General features: G+C 59.5%; 1 protein-coding gene across 4 annotated transcripts in view; it reads right to left on the bottom strand.

The window, feature by feature from the left end:
* Nucleotides 1-20396, bottom strand: part of LAMC3 (laminin subunit gamma 3) — a 30165-nt gene extending 9769 nt beyond the window's left edge. For 2 of the 4 annotated variants that reach the window (XM_064393290.1, XM_064393293.1), the window contains exons 1-11: nt 20301-20396; nt 14426-14537; nt 8419-8941; nt 4564-4868; nt 4155-4285; nt 3136-3302; nt 2590-2778; nt 2318-2435; nt 2139-2237; nt 1793-1929; nt 305-421 (exon numbers count right to left, since the gene is read on the bottom strand). In XM_064393290.1, the coding sequence (XP_064249360.1) occupies nt 305-421; nt 1793-1929; nt 2139-2237; nt 2318-2435; nt 2590-2778; nt 3136-3302; nt 4155-4285; nt 4564-4868; nt 8419-8941; nt 14426-14524 (1885 nt within the window). In that variant the 5' untranslated portion in view covers nt 14525-14537; nt 20301-20396. Of the gene's footprint in view, nt 1-304; nt 422-1792; nt 1930-2138; nt 2238-2317; nt 2436-2589; nt 2779-3135; nt 3303-4154; nt 4286-4563; nt 4869-8418; nt 9041-14425; nt 14538-20300 lie in introns of those variants that run through there. The other 2 variants (XM_064393291.1, XM_064393294.1) reach the window with 2 other exon arrangements.
* Between the last annotated feature and the right edge of the window lie 167 nt (nt 20397-20563).

Genomic DNA, 20563 nt, shown 5'->3' with positions numbered 1-20563 from the left:
AGGACAGAGAGGAGCAAAGTCTGTAGGACAGGGAGGCACCAGCTCTGCCAGGACTGCCAGTGCAGTCCTGTTCCCACCACCAGCATCAGGAGCCACAGTCACCCTTCTAGAGTGGTGGCAGCTCCAACCTGCCCTCCTGGGATCCTGGTCCACTGTTCCAATACCCCCACTGTCCTCTGCTACAGAAACATGCTCAGCTCTGGAATGGAGCCCAGTGCCTCCTGCACCAGCATGGCAGTGGGATGAGAGCACCAGGGGGTCCTCCCGGCAGAGCAGCCCCCCAGGGACCCAGCACACACAATACCTGGTGCAAGAAAATCCACCAGCTCCTCTCCGTCCCCCTCGGTGATGATCTCCCGGCCAGCCCAGCGCAGAGGCAGGTCTGTGGTGCCTGGAGCTGTGGCAGCCCAGCCCTCCAGCCCTGTGTGACAGCATACAGTGACAGGCACAGCTAAAGGAGCAGAGAGTCCCTGCCAGCACAGCACCAGCAGGGTGCTGCTTTCAGGGGCTCTGTGCCTCCTCCCGACACTCTCTGGAGTCTTGGAAGGGGCCAGCACTTTGTAACACCCTGCCCCACTTGGGCTCTGTGTTCTCATACACTGGAACGTGGCCTTAACCACCCCTCTTCTATTTATTTTCTTAGATTTGGAGGAAATTATTATCTTTAAACTTTTGCCCTCCTGCCTGTGCTGCCATTCGAACATTACTGTGGGCTGGAAAGGACAGGAAGCCTGAGGAGAAATGCTGGAGAAGCCCAGAAGAGGCAGGCCATACTTGCATTAAGTTGGTTTCCTTAAGAAACCAGTTAAACTCCCCCTCACTCTGCAGGGTTAGTTATTTCTTCCAGCCCTGCAGGACAAACACTTGGAAATCTCTCAAGTGGGCTGTGCTCTATTATCAAATTATCCCAAATTTATACTTTCACCCAGTATAAGAAAATTCCATCTGATCCCCCTCCACTGTGGACTGGGGAGCTGGGATTTAGGAGGGTGCTGTGGCCACATCTCAGCTCAGAAACTGCCAAACCAGACCCCAAAGGAGCAGCCCCAGACTGGCTGCGTGGAGGACGGAAAAAAAGACTCGTTTTAAATCCTGGCTCGGCTTCAAGGCCGTGGAAGACGTTCCAGCAGCGCAGCAATTGGCAGCGCGATTTAAAGGCAATTAAGGTCCACCCGTGCCTGGCGCAGCCGTGCCCATGTGGGAAGAGCGAGGCGGAGCGGGGTGCCCGCCGTGGGTGCCCGTCCCGCGGTGTCCCCGCAGCGGGGCTGCACACCCGGCGTGCGCGGCAGATGGCAGGGTTTCCCCAGCATCCCCAGCATCCAGCCCTGCCAGCAGCCGGGCAGAAGCACCACCTCCCTCCCGCCCGTCCAGCCGCGCTGCCACATCCCCGCCGAGCGTGGGGAGAGGAGGGAATGATTGGGGGAGTTCCCAGCAGGCTCCGGACTATTGTTTTTTTTTGTATTTCTGAGCTGGTCTTTAGTGTTCCTGCAGTCCCTGGTGTGGTGCAATGTCCATGCCTGGCCCCACAGCCCTCCCTGAGCCACGCACAGCCCCAGGAGCAGGTTGGCATGGAGGGGTCACGGACACCCTGTCCCCGTGGAGCTGGGGGCAGAAGCAGAGGTTTAACAGTAAAACAGGGGCGAGCCAGAGAAATCCCTCTCCACCCATCACCACCGGTTAGCTCCAAAGGGAGATGCTCAGCCCCAAAGAGGGACATTCAGCCACATCCTTCCGAAACGTTTTTTGGCTGAAATTGGCAGAGCAGTGCCCTCCGTTTCATCTGGGTGGTTACCTTGGCTGAAGTCGGAGCGGATGTGGGTCTCCTCGTAGCCGTCTGCCGCCCTGCAGGCGCTGGAGTGGCCGTAACAGAAGCAGCTGCTGCAGCCGATGGGGTTGTGGGGCTGCAGGTTAAACCAGCCCGGCTGGCACCTGGACACGGGGAGGAAGCAGGAATATGTGTCACAGGGCAGGCAGAGCTGCCGGGAACCACGGCAGTGTCTCTGGGTGGGACACTGGTGACAGCTCCTCTGACCCCAGTCCCGGTGGTCCAGAGGAATGCAGCCCCACAGCCTTGCCACCAATTTCAGGACTAGAAAGGGACAGTGTTCCTGTCCTCATGCGATGGCCACAGTGCTCACCTGTTGCACAAATGCCCCTCCACCCTCTCCTTGCAGGTGCAGTGCCCCGTGTTGGGGTCGCAGGTGCCCACGCTGCCCGCGGGGTCACAGGTGCAGGGTCTGGATGGGGTGAGATGAGGGCAGGAGGTGAGCCCCGGTCCCATCCCGCTGCCCCTGCCCAGGGCCGGGCTCCCCCTCACCTGCAGCCACCCTCGCTGAGGCTGTGGTAGCCGTCCTTGCAGCGCTCGCACTTCCAGCCCGTCACGTTGGCTTTGCAGACGCAGGTCCCCGAGTTGTCGCACTGGGGCTGCAGGGAACCTGCGGGGACCCAGGCCATCCCTGAGGCTCAACCCCAGCCGGGGAGAGACCGGGAAAAATGGGGAAACCCCGAGCAAGACAGAATCCACCAAAACCATCCCTGCAGCAAACTCCAGCTGGGGCAGTAGTTTTGCAGCCGGAGCTTGGCGCGCACCTGCGGGGTGGCAGTGGCAGGGCTGGCAGGCTCCCTGCGGCTCCCAGCGGTAATAGTTCTGCCGGCAGCTCTCGCAGTGGGGCCCGGCCGTGTTGTCGCGGCAGTTGCGGCAGTGTCCCCCGTGCCCGCTGCGCCGGAACAGCTCCCGGTCGTAGAAACACTCCTCGGAGCGGCCGCTGCAGTTGCAGGCTGCGGGAGAGGAGGGAGGACGGGTGAGCTCCTGGAGGGCACTGGAGGTTATGGCAACCTCCTGTAGGGTCGGATGGGCCGGATGGGACCCCTTGGCTCAGCAGCGAGAGCTTTCAGAGGTGCCTCCGCCCTTGGAAGCAGAGATGGGTGCAGTACAAAGCAGATGGCTGCACTCGTGGGGTAAAGGGAATGGAAATAATCGGGGTGCTGCAGTGAAGGGGAGCCCCGGGGTACAAATCCCTCCCAAAACGGAGCAGGGCAGGAAGGGCAGGAGGTGCCAGAGGAGCTGATGCAGCACCAGCACAGCCCATCGGGGCCAGCCACCGCTGTGGCCACGGAGCCACCCGGGATACTCACAGAGGCACTCGTTGGCAGCCTCGGCCGTGCCGCGCGCCCAGGGCCGGTCCTGGTAGAAGGGCTGGCAGCGCTCGCAGTCGGTGCCAGCCGTGTGGTGCTGGCACACACAGACCAGCTGCCCGGCCTCGTCCGGCGCGCACTCGCTGGCGTGGCCATTGCATTTGCACCTGCAGTGAGACCCCAGCACGGGGCAGCTGCTCTGAGCACCAGTGTGGGCAGCAGCAGCAGCAGTGGGACAGTGCCCAGGCTGTGCAGTGTGTGACCCTGGTACTGGGCTGGCTGTGGGGTGAGAGCAGCGGGGGCTGTGCTGGCCTTGAGGCAGCCCGTCGTGTCCCCGAGGCTCTCCCAGCCTGGCCAGCTGGGAGGTGACACGCTGAGGGTGGCCCGTGCTAACCAGCTGCAGCTGCTGACCCCAGAGGTGGGACAGCAGCTACAGATCTTCCTGGGGCAGACAGCACTCTCAGGGATGGGAAAATTTTCCACTTGTCCCAGCTGGGGAAGGGCATGTGCAGCACAGCCCAGAGGCAGCACCAAGTGGGTGCCACCTGCACCTCTATTGCACATCTGCTGCCCTTTCCTGCTGGCAGCTGGTCCAGCTTCTCTGCCTGTGGCCATGCTGACTCCAAGCTCCTCCAGCAGCCTCTGCAGCTTCAGGTCATCTTTCCACTAGAACCCCATGGCTCCCCTTTTGCAGTGCCCAGGAACCAGCAGGGTCACAGGAGGAGCAGCACAAGCCCCAGTGTCATTAAAAGCCATTGGGCTGGGAGAGAACAAAGCAAATACAGCTGGTGGCGCATGGAGTGGGGCAGTGGGCAAAGGGAAATCTTTCTGCACAGCTGGGACGTCTCCAGGTTTAATCACCCATCTCTGCACTTCCAGCTCCATTTTACACATGGAGGAAGCCACATCTGAGCAGTTTGCCCCAAAATCCCAATTCAGACAAGACTGAGGTGGGGAGCAGCTGCCCCAGTCCCGCAGCCCCAAGAAGATCCCCACACTTCTGCCTGGCTGCCCCTCACCTGCCACCAACGGAGAAGTCAGATATGGCATAGTAGTATGACTGCAACACCTTGGGGTCCTTGAAGATGTCATCCCCAAACGTGTTGAGCCGGTTCAAGGAGATGAGCAGGTCAGTGACTGTCACCCACTCCTGCAGGGGACATGGGAAAGCCACCTTGGTGGAGAGGTCTGGGCCACCAGCTCCCACCCCAACAGGGACACATCCTGCAGCTTTTCAATCAGGGATGCATCTCGTAGGCTTTGCCTGGAGACAGACCCACCATGATGCAACCCTCTGCCCACCACCCAGTGGGCACCACAGCCTGGATTATCCCAACAGCACCTCCAGCACTTCTACCCCGGCTGGGTGCAATAATGCCCTCGATCCCAAGGCTCCATGCACCACGTCCCCTCCCACCCCGGTGGCACCTGCAGTGCTGGGCTTCCATCAAAATTGTAGGCACTGGGCCGTCCCTCCAGGGTGGAGAAGGCCACGTTGCCCCCGCTGAGGGGGGAGATGTCGCTGAACTCGTCGCTGCAGAAGGCCACCTGCTCGTCCTCGCCCGGCCGCAGGTACTGCCGGGGCTGCTTCCCGTAGGTTTTCTGGCAGGAGGCACTGTAGAACTGGAAGGGCACCCAGGGCCCCTCGGCGCGGCTGCGCTTGTAGATGGCGAAGCTCTCGGGGCGGCTGGTGTGGAACTTCAGTCTCACGTAGGTGATCTCGTAGGCTTTGCCTGGGGATGGGCACGCCGTGCTGCGACCCTCTGCTGGCCACCCGATGGGCACCGCAGCCTGGGTCATCCCAACAGCCTCCTGCAGCACCCAGCACAGCTAAAAATGGACAAATCGCCACCCCTGCCCAGCTGCCCTCCACCAGCTCCTCCTTGCTGCAGCCCAAACCCTGTCCAGATCCAAGCTGGCTCGCCCCAGTGCAGGGCCCACCCCTTGTGTGGTGCACTGGGTGGGTTGCATGGGCAAAGAGCAGTTCTAAATCCAAGCTCCATCCAGCAGCTGTTGGGCAGAGTAAGGCCCACAGCACTGAAAGCATCCCCAGGGTGGTGGAGCTTTAGGGATGGAGAGCTGGAAAAGGTCAAGGCAAATCCCTTCCCAGGGAGCTGCATGCCAGGACCTGGCATCGCTTCCATCTTTGCTGGGATGGAGACAAAGAGAAGCCACCAATCCTTGGGGCGTCCGGCGAGCTCTGAAAGAGCTTGAAAGGATTAGCAGAAAGGAAAAGAGAAAACACCAAAGTGAACATCAGACCCACTTAATTGCCAGAGATGAAGGACCAGCTCAAAGCCCGAATTGCTCCATAACAGCACCACTCCTGACAGCACAAAACAATTAGCTGCAAGGTTTTGGCTTTATTTGAAAAGATAATGAGTTGGGAATGTTAGAGGGGTTATTCCGGGACTAGGAAAACAAGCCTTTAATTGGGCCCATATGAATACTGTCGCGTATGTGCTGCGACTTTGCTGCGGGGGAGCCGAGGCAGCCGGCTACCAGCGCTGGGAAAAGCAGCTGCGTCCCATCAGGGATGCAGGAAGCGCCCGGAGAGGGGGACAGACCCACTCCCAGCCCACCCGGAGGTGACGAGGGCCGAGAAGGGGCTGTCCCACCCTTGCCTTGTGCCTCTCCCCTGCCTCTGGGACCGCTCCGGGCTGGTGGCAGGGGTGGCCCTGTCCTGCACCCAGCGCAGGGGGCACGCCTGGCAGGCGCCGGTTCCCAGACAGCGCCGTCCCAAGGGGGCTGTTACCAAAACAGCGAGGTCGGGGCCGTCACCTCCCGAGCAGTTTCCTCTGGGAGAGGAAGGGAAGGCAGGGCTGTGTCAACAAACTGCCCCTGCCCCAAGTGGCCCCGTGCGAGGGGAGGGGACGGCCACGCTGGGGGAGCCCCATGTTGGTGCCTCCGGCTGGGCTGGAGCAGATTCACTTTTCTGAGGAATTTTCCTGAGAGGAGAAATTTGGCGGATTAAAAAGCCTCAGAATTTTCATGTGCTTTTCCCAGACAGGCTTTTTAATCAGCCGATTTCTCCTAAGGAAAAAAAAAACCAAGATCCAGAAAATAAACCAGGCTGATTGTCTCCTCTTTGCTGCTCAGGTGTGACATGTCCCAAAGCCAGATGTGCTGCTGGACAGTGATGCTGGGAAGGGTGCACAGGCAGCACCAGGACCCCTGGGTGCTCCCCCAGCTGTGCTTCACCTGAACAAAGTGTGCACCTGCCTTCCCCTGAGCCCAAACTGCAGCTTGTACTGCTCTGGGGCTCCAAGAAGAGAATTCTGGAGAGGAGGAAAGGAGCATGTGGGACAGTCATGTCATCTATGTGTACTGTCATCTCTAGTCCCACAGGAAAATCAGAGTCACAGACACAGATAGTGCCTGATCTAGACACTCCAAAATGAGCCATTGGCATTGAGATTGCTTCCTGAGGAGCCCTGGTGTCTGTTGCCTTTGCAAGCCACAGATATTTTGGGCTCCTTCCTGACGTCTGACAGGGCAAATACAAGAGCTGTGGACACTTGGGATGATCGACCAGCTGCGAGCCCACTGCACCATGGCTGGAACCTCACGGAGAGAGGAGATTTAAAGGAGCATAATCTAATTAACGCCAATCAACAACATGCAGGTAAACACGGGTCTTGTCCAAGTCATCCCATGTCTTATTTAATAAGCTCCCCAGGCAACCACCCTGGAGAACTTACAAGAGGTGTGACTGAGGAAGACAGGCAGGCTGAGGGGACACACTACATGGGATGGAACACCCAATTACTTGGTGCAGCTCAGGAGCAAGGACTCAGCCCAGGCTGCATCCCAGGGGACTGCAGTTGGGCTTTTCCTGCTTAACCCAAGTGAAAGCATTAAGGCAGCAATAAAAACACCTCTGGCTGGGACAAGCGCAGGGCCTGGCACCTGTGGGAAAGGTCAGACAGTGAGGTGCCAAGCACCAAGAGGATATTTTTTAGCATGGCAAGATGCAGGAGCCATGCAGGAAGAAGGGTACAATGGCAGAGATGCTCCAGCTCACAAAGAGCTATAGGGACAGGCTGGGAGATGAACGTGGTGCAATGCTTGAGCCTTGGCTGTGTTAACAGACACAGCAGGGCAGTCACAGCGACTGGACTCCACTGGAAACAACAGTGTGGGGTCTAAGAAGGACCACAGAGGAGCCAGGGAAGAGCTGGAGGAAGGAGAGAGAATGGGAAAGAAGCCCCGGGGCTTGCAGAGCCCGCACATGTCGCTGTGCCGAGCAGGACTGGTGGCCACAAAGTCGCCCGGCGGCTGCTGGCTCAGCCACACAGGCTGCACTCGGGTGGTCTGTGCCCCGGGTCACCCACCAGCGGGTTCGGGACAATCTGACAGCCTGCCTTGGGTGGACAAGAGGCCGGCAAAAGCCCTCTGTGAGGCTGGCAGGAGCAGGGAGCGAGGATGGCAGGCTGAGGATGGAGCCCGGCCCCAGCCCGGGGACAGCACCAGATGTCCTGGTCCCGCAGGGGGCTGGGAAAGCAGCGACCTCACCCAGCCAGGACCCTCCACAGCCACCCCGACCACGCTGGGTGCCAGCAGCAGGGCTCAGTGCCACCCCGACACCCAGCTGTGCCCTCAGCAGCTCCAGCCGCAGCCCCTCCACTACCCGCCTTCGGCATGCAGATGGCAGGAGACTGCAGAGAATGAAGATTTTACAGCGCTGGCCAGCAGCCAGGAGAGTTTAGATGGCAGGAAAGTGTTATAAAACCTTTTTAAAATGCCAGGCATGCCCCTTGGGTTTAGGTACCCTCCAGGTGGGCGGCTTGCACACAGTATTTAAAACACAGGGGGTCGGACGCCAGCTGGGGAAACCTGCTGGGATTGCACGGTGTGTCTGGAGCTCGGCACCCTGAGCCATACCAGGCATACAGGAGGGGCTTGGCACCCATGGCAGCCACCCTCCCCGGGCAAGGCTCTCCCAGGGTGGGAACCATCTGCCTCCTGCTCCGCAGGCTTCCAAAATCAGGGGAAAAAGCAGCCTGGGGTGAAGGGGAGAGCAGGCGCCCCGGGCATGGCTGGCTGGGAAGCAGCACAGGCACAGCTCCTGGCATCCCGGGGCTCGGCTGATGGACAGGGCAGACCCTCCCCGAGTCCTTTCCGTGCTCTGCAGAGAGCAGCTCCCTCCACACAGCCCCTAAAAAGCCCTGGGGAGGGTCCTGCCCTTAATCCAGCGCTGGCAGCAAGAGCTGCAGGGTGCAGCAGCACCCACCCCCATCTCTGCCCCCCGATCTCGACCCACTGGCTCCTGCTGGCACTTACCCAGGCGCAGGGTGATGTTCACGGAGTTGGGGTACTGGATGCCAAAGGCCATGGACTGGCTCTGCCACCAGGTGCTCTCCTCCTGGCTGTGGAAGTCGGTGAGGAGGGAGGCGTTGTGGTGGCGCCGGGGGTCGCTGGCGTCGCAGCGGTGGCACAGGGCGCCGGCGTGCTGGGTGCCCATGTGCAGGCAATAGTCCTCCGGGGGCGAGCCGCACGTGTTGGTGGCCTGGACGGCCCGGCCGAAGGCGGCGTTCTCGAAGACGGGCATGCAGCGGCGGGGCTGCCCCCGAGGGTCCCAGCACGGGGACGAGCCCCCCGCCCCCAGGGCCAGCAGGGCCAGCAGGCAGAGCCCGGGAGGCCGTGCCATGCCGCGCCTCTCCCGGCTCTCTCTGAGCCTCCTCTGGATGGCAGGGCGGCAGCAGGCGGGACGGGACGGGATGGGATGGGACGGGGTGGGATGGGATGGGACGGGTCCCCCTGCCCGGCACCTCCTCTCGCTCCGAGGTCCATCTTGTGGATGCTGCTGGGAATGTCGAAATGTTCCTGTGTGAGGCAGAGCTGTGGAGTTTGGGATCCCCGCAGGACTTCCTAGTCCCCAGGCAGAGGGGATGGGACCATCCGGTGCTCCATCCCCAAAACAATTCCATTGCTTTGGGGATTGGGGATTTGCGTCTTCAGCTGTGTGGGCACAGCTGAGCTCCTCCGTTTCTCAGCCCTGGCAATGAGCTTGTGGTGCCTCACATGAGGCTTTTTTCCTTCAATTGGTAGGGGTCACAGCTTTTCTTGCAGCCCCAAAATCAAGAGGAGAATAGGGAAAGGCTTTGAAAGAGATTCAGCACCTTCTTCACCCCACACTGATTTATGGGGGGCATTGACTGCTCTCCTGCTTACACCAACCTGCCTGGGTTGTGGGTCTGTGACACCCCAACTCCTCCACACCAGGACCCTCCAGTGGGGGGTCCCATCCCTGCCTGTTGCCCTGAGCCAGCCCAGTCCCCTGGAACCGAGTCACCTTCCTATGGAGGCATCTCCATGGGGTGGCAAAGCCTGATCATCACCAGACCTCATTAGCAGCTCTCAGCTAATGCTAATTACAGTCTGTGCCAGGGGAATCCCTCTGGGGACCATGGAACCCTCCAGATCTGACCCGTGGTGGCAGGAGGGTGACATCAAACAGGGAGAGAGGCAGCCTGGCACGGTGCCATGCCCCTGGGCAAACCCTGACCCACACGGGGCTGTATTTGCAAAAGTGGGATGCACAGGGGATCTCTGCCTCTGACCCCCACACCACTTCTCTGAGCTGCCCACAGGGCCTCTGGAAACTTAGCACTCATTTATAATTTAAGCTCCCTTCCTCCCCTTCCCTTCCACTCTTATTTATTTTATTCTCCTTCCCCTACACGCTGCAGGAGCAAGCACCAGAGGGGAGCTGTGAATCAGAGTCCCGGGCAGCGGCTCCGCAGCAGCGCCGTTTCAAAGCCCCATTATCATATATTGACCCAGCTCTGACAGCCAGAGCCAGCTCCTCTGGGAAGGCTGAATTTCCCAGCATCCAGGAGCTGTGCAGCAGCTGCCTGGGAGTGGGCGGCCAGTGGGAAACCCACTGTCAACCTCCGGGGAGAGGGAGAAGGGTTTGCAGCTCAATAATTGCCCCATGTGTTTCCACCACCAGTTTTGATGGGATTTGCATCCTGCAGAGATGAGGTTTTCCAGGTGTTTTGCTTCTCCCGTGGTGCTGAGGCTGTAAGCTCAGGACAGGAGATAGAATCATAAAATACTCTGAGTTGGAAGAGACCCAAAAGGATCACTGAGCCCAACTCTTAAGTGAATGACCCATATGGGGATTGAAGCCAGGACCTTGGCACTATTAACACCGTGCTCTAACCAAATCTTTTGTGCCAAGGGTTTGTCCCCCCTCCTTGGGATGCAGCACACATCCATGAGAGGGTTTTCCTGCCCCTGTTACAGAGGGGTTAAAGAGTGGTGACACCACACAACGAGGGCTCAGGATGCTGCTGGGTATCCCAATCTCACCAATCTCCTCCAGCACAGCCCACTGGGTGTGGGGGGATGGCCCACAGGGACACAGCTCGGTGGGAATTGGTGACACTGCTGTGCTCAACAGTGGGGATGCTGCAGCTGGGCTGGGAACTGCACATTCCCAGAGGGATTCAGCTGTACCCCAGACTGGGTGAGCCCTCACCAGGCTCCATCCTGGTGGGCACGAGTTTGCCCCTTGCCCAAGGGGATGCCCTACACTTGCTCTGGTCCACTGGAAACAAAGCCCAACCTCACCTGAAGCCCTCTGTACCTGGAGAGACTTCAGGCACTGCTCCAGAGCTTTGCTCCAAGCACTTGAGGGTTGTGGTGACCAAGGTTGTGATGACACCAACCTGTCCAGGAGCCTTGTTCTGCCCCAACGCAGACCTGGAACCCCGCAAGGGTTAAAAGCCGTGGAGGCGGAGAGGAGAAAATGTTCTTCTGATTTGCTTAATGAACGTTAATTAAGAAGACAGAAGATAGCAGATTCCTTCAGGGTAGAGATGAAAGGCCTGTTAATTAAATCTGGAGAGCAGGAACAGGGCCAACTGATCCTCCTCCTGATCAGACCTGACAAGGCAGGCGCGGGGCAGGAGCGAGGTGTGCCGGATCCCACAGCCCCTCGTGTCCCACAGCCCAGCTCCAGGCTGGCAGCACGGCCAGGTGTGGACAGCGTGTGTGGGACTGGGTGCCACCTACCTGCCTCCAGTGCCCCTGAGGCTGAGGGTGGCCCCATCCATGCCCTGGGGCTGGGTGAGAGCTGGGTCAGTGCCCCTGGCTCCACTGCACTCCTGGAGTGGTTCTGCTCTTAGTTTCCAGCTGGACCTTCTCCCAAAGGGATGAGCTGACCTTGCTGGAGGAAGGGGAACACAGGATGGCCAGCTCCATCCTGAGGAAGAGGAGGAGAAGGTTTGCTCACCAGCTTGGTGGTGCCACCACCCACAGGAGCTGGCCACAGGTTAAATGGGAGAGGGTCAGACAGGCACTGACCACCACCTTGTGCCACGGAGGGACAAGCCTCTGGGATGGACACCTGCCTGTGTTTGAGCACACACACTGCCTCACCCTCCTGGAGCAGGCAGCTCCTTCCACCAGTGATTTGCCAAAAATGGCTTTTGTGCCTGTAGCTGAGACCTGGGGGCTGGGGCACAGTAACAGGATTCTGCCGGCAGCCTGCTGCCTCCATGCTCTGCTCCTCCTTTCAGCACAGCCTTATTTTTAAAAGCAGAGCACTTGAGCATCCCAAATCACAGCCCAAAACCCACAGCAGCCCCACCTGGCCCTCTGTGACACTGTGGCCAGGTCCCTCTCCCCCTGCATCCCTCGCCCTGGGGCTGGAGCAGGGGTTGGGGGCAGGCTGAGCTGCAGGATGCCACGAGCATTCCAATGAGCACAGACACTGCTCTGCTGCTCTCCCGGCACACACAGCCCTGCGAGGGGGACAGCTGGGGTGGCAGGGTGCTCTTTGCCACAAACAGCAGCCCCTTGGGCAGAGAGGAGGAAAGGGCAGCTGCCAGCACACCGACCACGGAGTGAAGCCCCCATCTTCAGTGCAGTGGGAAGCTGAAGCTGCAGTGTAAATAATGGCTGGAGCATCTCTCGTGTGCACTGGCTTATTTTGTAAACCTGAACTTTGCAAAATGTCACAAAACGGAGAAACGAGAGGCCTGGGATGAGTAAATCTCTATTAGAAATTCCCTGGGGTGGCAGCAGTGATGTTCTCGCTCGATGATGGCACATTCCAGCCCAGCCCAGCCCGGGGAGCGGGGTCATGCGTGGCGCTGATTGCAGAAAGTATTTAATTAACACTGCCGTAAAGGAGATGCCAGCCAGACCACGGCGGGCCACGACGCTGCTGAGCTGCAGGAAGTTTTGCCAAGGCTGACAGGAGATGAGGGAGGGCGGAGAAAATCCAGTAGATTTCGCTCCCTGCTTTGCCACAGCCCTCAAGGGGCAAGGGGAGGATGGGACAGTGGCACTGTCAGGATGTCCCCTGAGCCAGAAGGCTTCACCCTCAGTGCCCACACAAGTGGGGAAACCCCATAAGGGGTAAAGGAGCTCTCTCCCAGAGCAATTGTCAGGACACACATCACCATCCTCTTCCCTGATGCACAAATGGTCTAAAGTCACCTTTTCAGAGATAATCATCCCCAAATTCTCTCAATACCTGGCAGACAGTGAAAATAGGAACATCTCAGCTTCACTCGTGCATGACCACAAGCTCATCATCTCGCTGATGAGCTGCACTACTCCAGATCTGACCCAGCTCAAGGACACAGGGTGACAGCCACGCCATCACTGTCCCCAGGACACACATTTCACCCACTGCTTTGGGCTCAGGAGCTCGGGGAGCACGGCAGGAGGAAGCACCAGGTCAGAGCAGGACCAGCCGGTTTCAGGCACAGCCAAAAAGGACCTTTTCTCTCCTGAGCTCATCAGCAGCTTAATGACACTGGCTAAAAAGCTTCAGAGTCCCTAATCGCTCATCATATTACGGCTGCTCACGAGTGAGGCCAACCAGTACAAACCTCCTCGAAGCCTTTCTAATTAACGAGCAGAGGCTTAGGCTCTCCCAGCCCAAAAGCAGCATCTCAGATAAACCAGCAGCCTCCTGCCAGCCCCAGTCCCCTTGGTAAACCCTTTAATGGGCTTGTCAGCATCACCCGAGGCCACTCCATTGGCTAATGAGGCACGTCTGTCTGTCTGTCCCTCCCTGCCTCTGTGCTGTGGGTGGGGAGATGTCCATCTGCCATCCATCCATCATCCATCATCCATCCATCCATCCATCCATCCATCCATCCATCCATCCATCATCCATCCATCCATCCATCCATCCATCCATCCATCCATCCATCCATCATCCATCATCCATCATCCATCCATCCATCATCCATCATCCATCCATCCATCCATCCATCCATCCCCACCATGGCAGAGCCATGGGATGTTCCTGCCATGGCTGCCCCTAACCCTCTGCAGGATCCCTGGACACGTCCCCTGCCTACCCCATCCATGAGGTGCCCTGATTTCCCCTTCACCAGGAGGGTGGGTGACAGCTGAGCAGCAGCAGATGCCACCAGATGGTCACCACAAGGAGAGACCCGGCTGAACTGGTGCCTGGGAGGACACTGGAGCCCCTCATTTGCTAAGTGGCTCCCTGTGCTGGTCCCAAGGGGAGCAAGCTCGGGATGGTGGCACTGAGCTGCTGCCCACAAAGCCTCCAGGACCTCTGCAGCACTGAAACACCTGCACTGGCACTGCCACAAAGGTTTGTGGCCACAGTCACAGCCTGGGCTGTCCCCTGAGAGTGGCTGAGCACTCACACCTCATCACAGAGATGGTTTCTCAGGGGGCTTTGGAAAATCAGGCTTGGGAATCACTTAAGAGCTCTGTAAGCCTGCTTGAAGCCTGGGGAGCTTTCCCACAGCCCCCCAGAGCCCATCTGTGTGATGAGTGGTGAGTGCTCAGCCCCCTGCCAGGGGCTGCCTCCCCCTCCCTCCCTCTCCCATCAATCAGAGGCGCCCCATTACGCTCTGTGACAAATAAAAGTTGTTGCCATACCTTTGACTTTAAAGCAGGAGAAATAACTCCTCTGTAACGTGATCTACCGTGTCTTTATATCCCCAAGCGTGTCGCCCTGCACTGGGGCTGGGGCTCTGATTTAATATTCTCATGGAAACCGGTGCCCTCATCCAATTACCACGGGGATTTTGGTGCAGGCAGCAGCTGAGCCACCGGGAGCCCCCGGCACGGGAATGAGCCCACGGGGGACAGAGCCCACGGTGACCCCGCTGGGGTCACCCCAAAAGTGCCGAGTTAATTTAGCACTCCCAGATGTGGCTGTGCCAAGGACTGGGTTAGACTGGGGAGCACTGGTGGGAACTGGGAGAGCAAAGGAAAAACAAAGGCTCGCTCCAGGCGGCGGCAGAGAGCTCTGTGGGAAACGTCCCTGGAGATTTCCACTTACCACGGGAATCAAATCCTTCTGTTTCCAACTGGAATGCCTGCTGCTCCGCATCCCCCTCCAGCCACGGAGGCTGGATGCTCCCTGGTAATCCTGCATCATTTATTTTCATTGGCTGACAGAAAAAAAGTGCCGTCAGAAAAGCGATGTTAGCTATGCTGGCTGGCATAGAAAATGTTGCTTTAATTGTATTTTATTTGGCAATAAGAAAAGAGAAGCAAGAACAAACCCTCGAGATATCCCCTCTCTCCCCCCATTTAAAATTTCAATTTGGTAATTTTATGACAATGTTTCTGATAAAACCCAACAAAGCACATTAAAGTGAGAGAAGTGATTTATCCTTTTCAGTGACACGTGATCTTTGGATACATTTCCCTTGTCTATATCTATCAAGACAGTTAAAAAAAACCAAAAACCCAAACAAACTTGTTTGGGTTTTTTTTTCATGTCAGCTGCTATTTTTCAACCATAAACCCCACTATTTTTCCCAACCCTGGTTTCCTCCTTTTTGATCTCTAAAGGCAAAACCAGGGAAGTATTGGACATCCCACCTGAAAAAACCATCACGGAGCAGCCCCACTTCCTTCATCCCAGGCCTGGCCATCACACCATGTCCTGCTGTGATTTTACACTTTCAAGGCCATTTTCCTTGAAAATTTCCCTTCCATCCTGTCCTCAAAGAAACTGTGTCATTGATTTGCTGCTGAAATTGGAGGAAGTGGCTGGCTGGTGCTCAGCCTCTCCTGAGGCCGATGCCAGCTGGGAGCTGCAGGGGCTGGCCACGATTTGGGGGTTCCCCGACCTTTCCCCATCATCCCCACAAGCCAGGAGGATAAAACCTCCAAAACCAACGTGACATTTAGAAACCAAACCACCAACACATAAACCTGAGGCTTTCTCTGTGCCACCTGGAATCAAACACTCCTGAGCCTTGGCTAACCAGCCCGCTTCTCCCACCCAGCCAGGCATCCTGAGCTTCCTTCCAGCATCCTGCAGATTTATTTGCTGCATCAATCCCCGCTCCCACCCAGTGTGGCAGCGACGCCTTCGAAGCACCGGGTGTTCCACACAGCGTGGGGAGGGCTTGGGAAGGGGTTAATGGGTGGGCACAGGCAGAGCTGGGGAGTTGCTAGGAGACTTGGGGCTTTGGGATGCTGGATGTGATGCTCAGCCAATGGAGAAGTCCTCTGAGGAGTAAACCTGCTAATTTGGGCATCGTTGGCTGCAGGGGCTAGGGGTGGATGTGGGTGCTGAGCAGAGCTGACCCTGACCCCCTCCTCCCAGCCCCACACTGATGCTTTCCCATCCTGCTCCTGTGGTTTCAATTAAACCGCTGAATTAATCTCTCGCAATAAACTCAGCTGCTATTGTAGTTTGCTTTGGGATTCATCATCACTTTTGCAGCAAACACAGCAATAAAACAGAGAGGTCTTGGTAGCTCAGGAGGGAAAGCTGGGCTCCCCCAGGCTGATGTTTGGGATTGGGGTACCCTGGGCTCCTTTTCACCAGCCCAAAGCCCTTTCTGGAGGCTGCTGAGAGCAAGGGGAGCTGGAGGAGGCACCACTGCCCCCCCTCACCTGCATATGCTCCTCCAGATGGCCCAGGCTGCTGCTCTCCATGTGGGAAAAGGTTTTAAATTAAAATCTTCCCTGTGTTTTTTGGCGATTTTTGGCTGGGTTTCTTTCCCCTGACTTTCCAGCTCTCCGGCCCATTTGCCATCCTGGAGTGCAGATGGAGGGGCAGCACGGTGGAGCTGGGGGGGTGGGTGGGCACAGGGGGGTCTCCAGCCAGGGCCCAGACCCACAGGGGCAGCCTTGCACCCCACAGTGAGCCCCTCTCAGGCTGGGGTCAGCCCTATCTCCCCACAGCCCTCCTTGGCTGTCAGGAAATTGAATTTTTCCTTTCTGGAGGTCTCTGCTGACCCCCCCAGCCAGCCCCTCTCATCAGCACCAACGTCCCCCCTGTCACCAGCCCCTGCCCTGCCAAAAGGACAGGAGGGCTCCTTCAGAAGCCCAGCACTCCAGGATATCCATCCCAGAGGGGTCTGACCTGGATCTGCTCCAAACCAGAGCCTTTTCCCACCATCAGCTGCTCATGGTGACCCTCTCACCAAGGGCAGAGGTGGGATGGGATGGGATGGGATGGGATGGGATGGGATGGGATGGGATGGGATGGGATGGGATGGGATGGGATGGGATGGGGAAGGATGCAGCTTTCCTGCTATCCACAAGCCTGGCAGAAGAGCAAGACCCACAGCAGGGCAGGATCCGGCCCCTCCAGGGACTCTGGGATGCCAACTTTTCAGAGAAGCAGAGGATTACAACACATCAGCTCCAATCAATACTCTGCCGTAGCAGAAAGCAAAGGGAGAAGAGGAACAAAAAGAGGTTTCTCATTTGCGGGGGATTTGGGGCTTTTGTTGTGTTTGGAGGGAGGAGGGGAAAAAAAAGCTTGAGAAAAGGCTGGGAAGGAAGAGCTGGGGGGAACAGAGCAGCACCCACCCCTGGGACACTGCTGCAGGGTGGGACCCTCTGAAACACTCAGGGTGCCAGGGAGAGCATGTGGGCATGGGGTGGGATTGGGATGGGAGCAGGGTGGGCGTGGGGTGCCCCATCTCGACCTGGCACAGAGGGTTCCATTCTTCCCTCCCCAGCCCATGGAATCTGCAGCAAAGAGGGGCAAAAGGGGAGGAGAGGGTCTGGCAGAGGCGAGAGAGGAGAAAAGATGCCCAGCCCTGGTGTGGTCCTGCTGAGACCCTCACAAGGTACAACCAGGCTTGGGGATGCTCTAGACAAAACGGGGGTGTTAAAGGAGGGTTTTGGAAACCCAAATATCTTTCAGGGAGAAGAGCAGAAGTGATGCCATTGACCCTGTGCAGGCTGCAGCCCAAGACCTCTCTGTGGGTGGTTTGTGTCTTGTCTGAGCCATCGATTCCTCCCGTGGAAGAAAAGGCCCTGACACAGCCAGCGGTGTCCTCAGCGATGGAGAGAGCACTCAGCCCTTGGCAGAGGGGCTCCTTCCTTCCCTGGCAGCCCAAACAGCCTTTCCTGCTGGGCGAGGGGCACAGGGCAGCGCTGGGAACGGGAGCTGGGGACACCCCGGGCAGGGACCCCCGCACCACCAGGGAGAGCACCCAGCGGGGACCCGGGCGGGCTCCTGTCCCTGGGGGTGGTGGCCCGGTGAAGGACCAGCGAAGGACCATCCGGGCACCGCAGCGTTCTCCCGCGGCTGCTTGGGATGAGGCTCACGCTCTCCTCTGCATTCTGCGCTCTCGCCGGCGCGGGGACGAAGAGCTTTGAAGGAGCTGCCCTTTCATTATTAATATGATGATGATGTCTGACGCCCTGCGTGTGCAGCCACGGCTCTGCCTCCCCTGGCGCCCCGCCAAGGAAAGCACACGCTGCTCCTGGGGGAGGGCTCGGTGTCCCCCCCCGGCCTCTCCCCAGCCCCGGCACCGTGTCTGGGACAGCGCTGCTGCTCCGCACAGCCCCTCTCTGGGCTGGAGACACATCGGTGCTCTCACCAGCTCTGGCACCCTGGGGGTGCACACCGAGTGTGGCTGGACACGAGGAGGGTAAAGTGCCACCCTCTTGTCCCTGTCCCCACGGGTCACAGCCGAGCCCAGCCTCTGCCCGACACCCCCACTGCGGCTCTGCTCGCTGTCTGGGACCACAGCGTAGAAGAGAGTGTCTGAAATGTTTTTAAAAGGCTCTGTTTAGAGCTTGGGTGTGATCCTGTGTTGCTTCAGTCGTTTTCTTCCCCCAGGCCAAGCCGGGACCCCGGGGCAGCGCGGGCAGAGCCGGCTGCGGGAGGGGAAGCGCTGCCAGGAGCCGCAGCCGCACATCAAACCTCTCCCCGCTTGTGCCCTCGGGCCACAGCCTGAGACATGAATCATCCTCTCCGATGCCTATCGATCCGGGCTGGGCTGCTGGCAGAGCCCCCTCCTCACCCCGGGAGGGTCTGTGCCCATCGGTGCCCAAGGCAAGGCGCACCTGAGCACCCAATCCCTCCGGACACTGCCGTGGAGCTGGGCCCAGGGCTGTGGGGCCGGGGGTCTCAGAAATGGACGCCCCTTCCCAGGTCCCCATTCCACATCCACAGCCGGACACTGTGACAGGAAACAGGAGGTGACACGGCTCAGCGTGAATCAGTGACAGCCAGACCAGAGTCCCTGCTGGCCCCCGGCCCGGGCAGGGCTCGCCCTGAGCATCGCTCAAGCTCCCAAAAACACGGAGCCCTCTGCCAGGGAGGCAACCTCCACCCTGCTCACAGCATGGCTGGGGACAGCACTGGGGCCGGGCCGGACCCTGCACCCCCGCAGGCACCCCGGGTCAGGGTGCAGGGGGACACCCACACCTGGCAGGGCTGCGAGGGGCCAGCCCGTTCCCAGACATCCCTTCCTGCACCACCTCCGCGATCCGGGTTATGTCAAGGTATGTTGGATTGCAAATTAAGCGTCAGCTCGCCGCACGGTCCCGGCTCCATCTGCAGAAAATGAGTTGCTGGACTTGGAGAGTGTCCAGTTGTGCAGCTCGGCGTGCCTAACGCCCAGGGCTGACAAGCCACTGAATCACTCCTCCCCGCGCTGCCAGGCCACATGAAGCCAAGATGCATTTCTTTTTAATGATAAGTTTTTATTGTTTGGAGTTCAGCTTAAACAGCTTCCCGGGGGCCAGCCCCTCCTGCTTCCAGCACGGCTGAGTGGAGCAGCGAGCTGAGCCCGGCTGGTGCGGGCACCCTGAGCACCAGTGACACGAGCTGGCCGGCCTCAGCTGCAAGGGGAAGTCCTTGAAAACCATCCAGCCACGAGCATCGCCCGGTAAATCCACACAAAACATCCCTGCCGCCAAAGGCAGGATTTGCACCTGGCCGGGAGACAATGCACACACCCCACACACACACGGGAACCACGGCTTGAGGCTACGCCTGTGCTCCCTCCCCGCCCCAGAGAGATCTTTGGGAATATTTGCCAGCCCAGCACGCATCCAGCTCTTCCCAAAATAGGGTGTGTGCCCTGGAGAGAAGCTGCTTGAACCCCTCGTCCCCCAGGCACGCACCCTGCCACCCCTGTGCCACACCTGCCCCCTCGGGGAGCCAGCCCCCACCCCAGTGGAGCCACAAGGGCGCTGCTGGGGGGTCCCGGCTGGGGCTGAGCTCCAGGGACAGAGCCCCAGGGGGTTTGGGGGGTGCCCTCTGCCCAGGGGACAGCCTCACGCTGCAGGACAAGGGGCTGCAGGGCTGCCCAGGAGGTTTCCCGGGGGATTCTCAGCCTGGGGGGAGAGCTCAGCCTCCCCCCGGGCGGATTGAAGCGGAGCTGAGCCATCGCTGCTCTCACGGTGCTCCTCTGAACCTCCCGGCAGCGCTCCTGCCCGCGGGTCAGACAAGTGGCAAATAAAAGATTTACGGGAGGTGCGGCAGAGCTGTGGGAAGGAAAACCACATCCACACGGGAGGGGCGGCACATGAGGCCGGGAGGGAGCCCTGGCACGCAGGGCTCGGCTTTGGGCTGGCAGCGCTGGGCTTTGGGCACCGCTGTGACCCTGGAGGGGGTGGGGGGCGGCTGCTGCCTGGCCCCGCCAGCCCCAGCTCCCCAGAGCGCCCTGGGGTTTGCCCAGAGAGCCTCCCAACACTTTGGCTACCCTTGGGCACAAAGGTTTGGGGGGGTGGCGATGCCAGTGCCACCCCCTCCGCCCCCCCGCCCGGCACCCTGCCCATCCCTGCCCACGGGTGGGACTGAGCCCCACCAGCTTGGGGCGTTCCAAGGAGGATGTAGGGGCGTAGCTCCGGGAAGGGGGTGAGCGGGTTCCGGGGGCACCCCCCGCTCTCCCCCCGGGCCCCTGCGGCACCCCCGATCCCGCTGGTACCAGCCCCCGCCTTACCTGCTGCCGCTCCTCCAGCTGTGCTGCCACATCTGGGCAGCTGCGGAGCCCGGGGCTGGAGGGGGGGTTGGGGTCCGGGTCCGGAATGATTGGGGCGGCCGGGGGGCGGCGGGCGGTGCTGGGGGGGGCGGGGAGATCCCCCGGGGCATCACCGGGAGGGGTGCCCGGAGCGGGGCCGGGGGAGCCCCGGGGGGGATCGGGGCGGGCGGGGAGGGAAGATCCACCCCCGTGTCCGTGCCCGTGTTCTCCCTCCCTCCTCTTCC

Source organism: Passer domesticus, chromosome 18 (assembly GCF_036417665.1).
Source record: "Passer domesticus isolate bPasDom1 chromosome 18, bPasDom1.hap1, whole genome shotgun sequence".
NCBI classification, from domain to species: domain Eukaryota; kingdom Metazoa; phylum Chordata; class Aves; order Passeriformes; family Passeridae; genus Passer; species Passer domesticus.
Note: the sequence above shows the minus strand (reverse complement) of the source record. Positions and strands in the feature narration are given on the sequence as shown.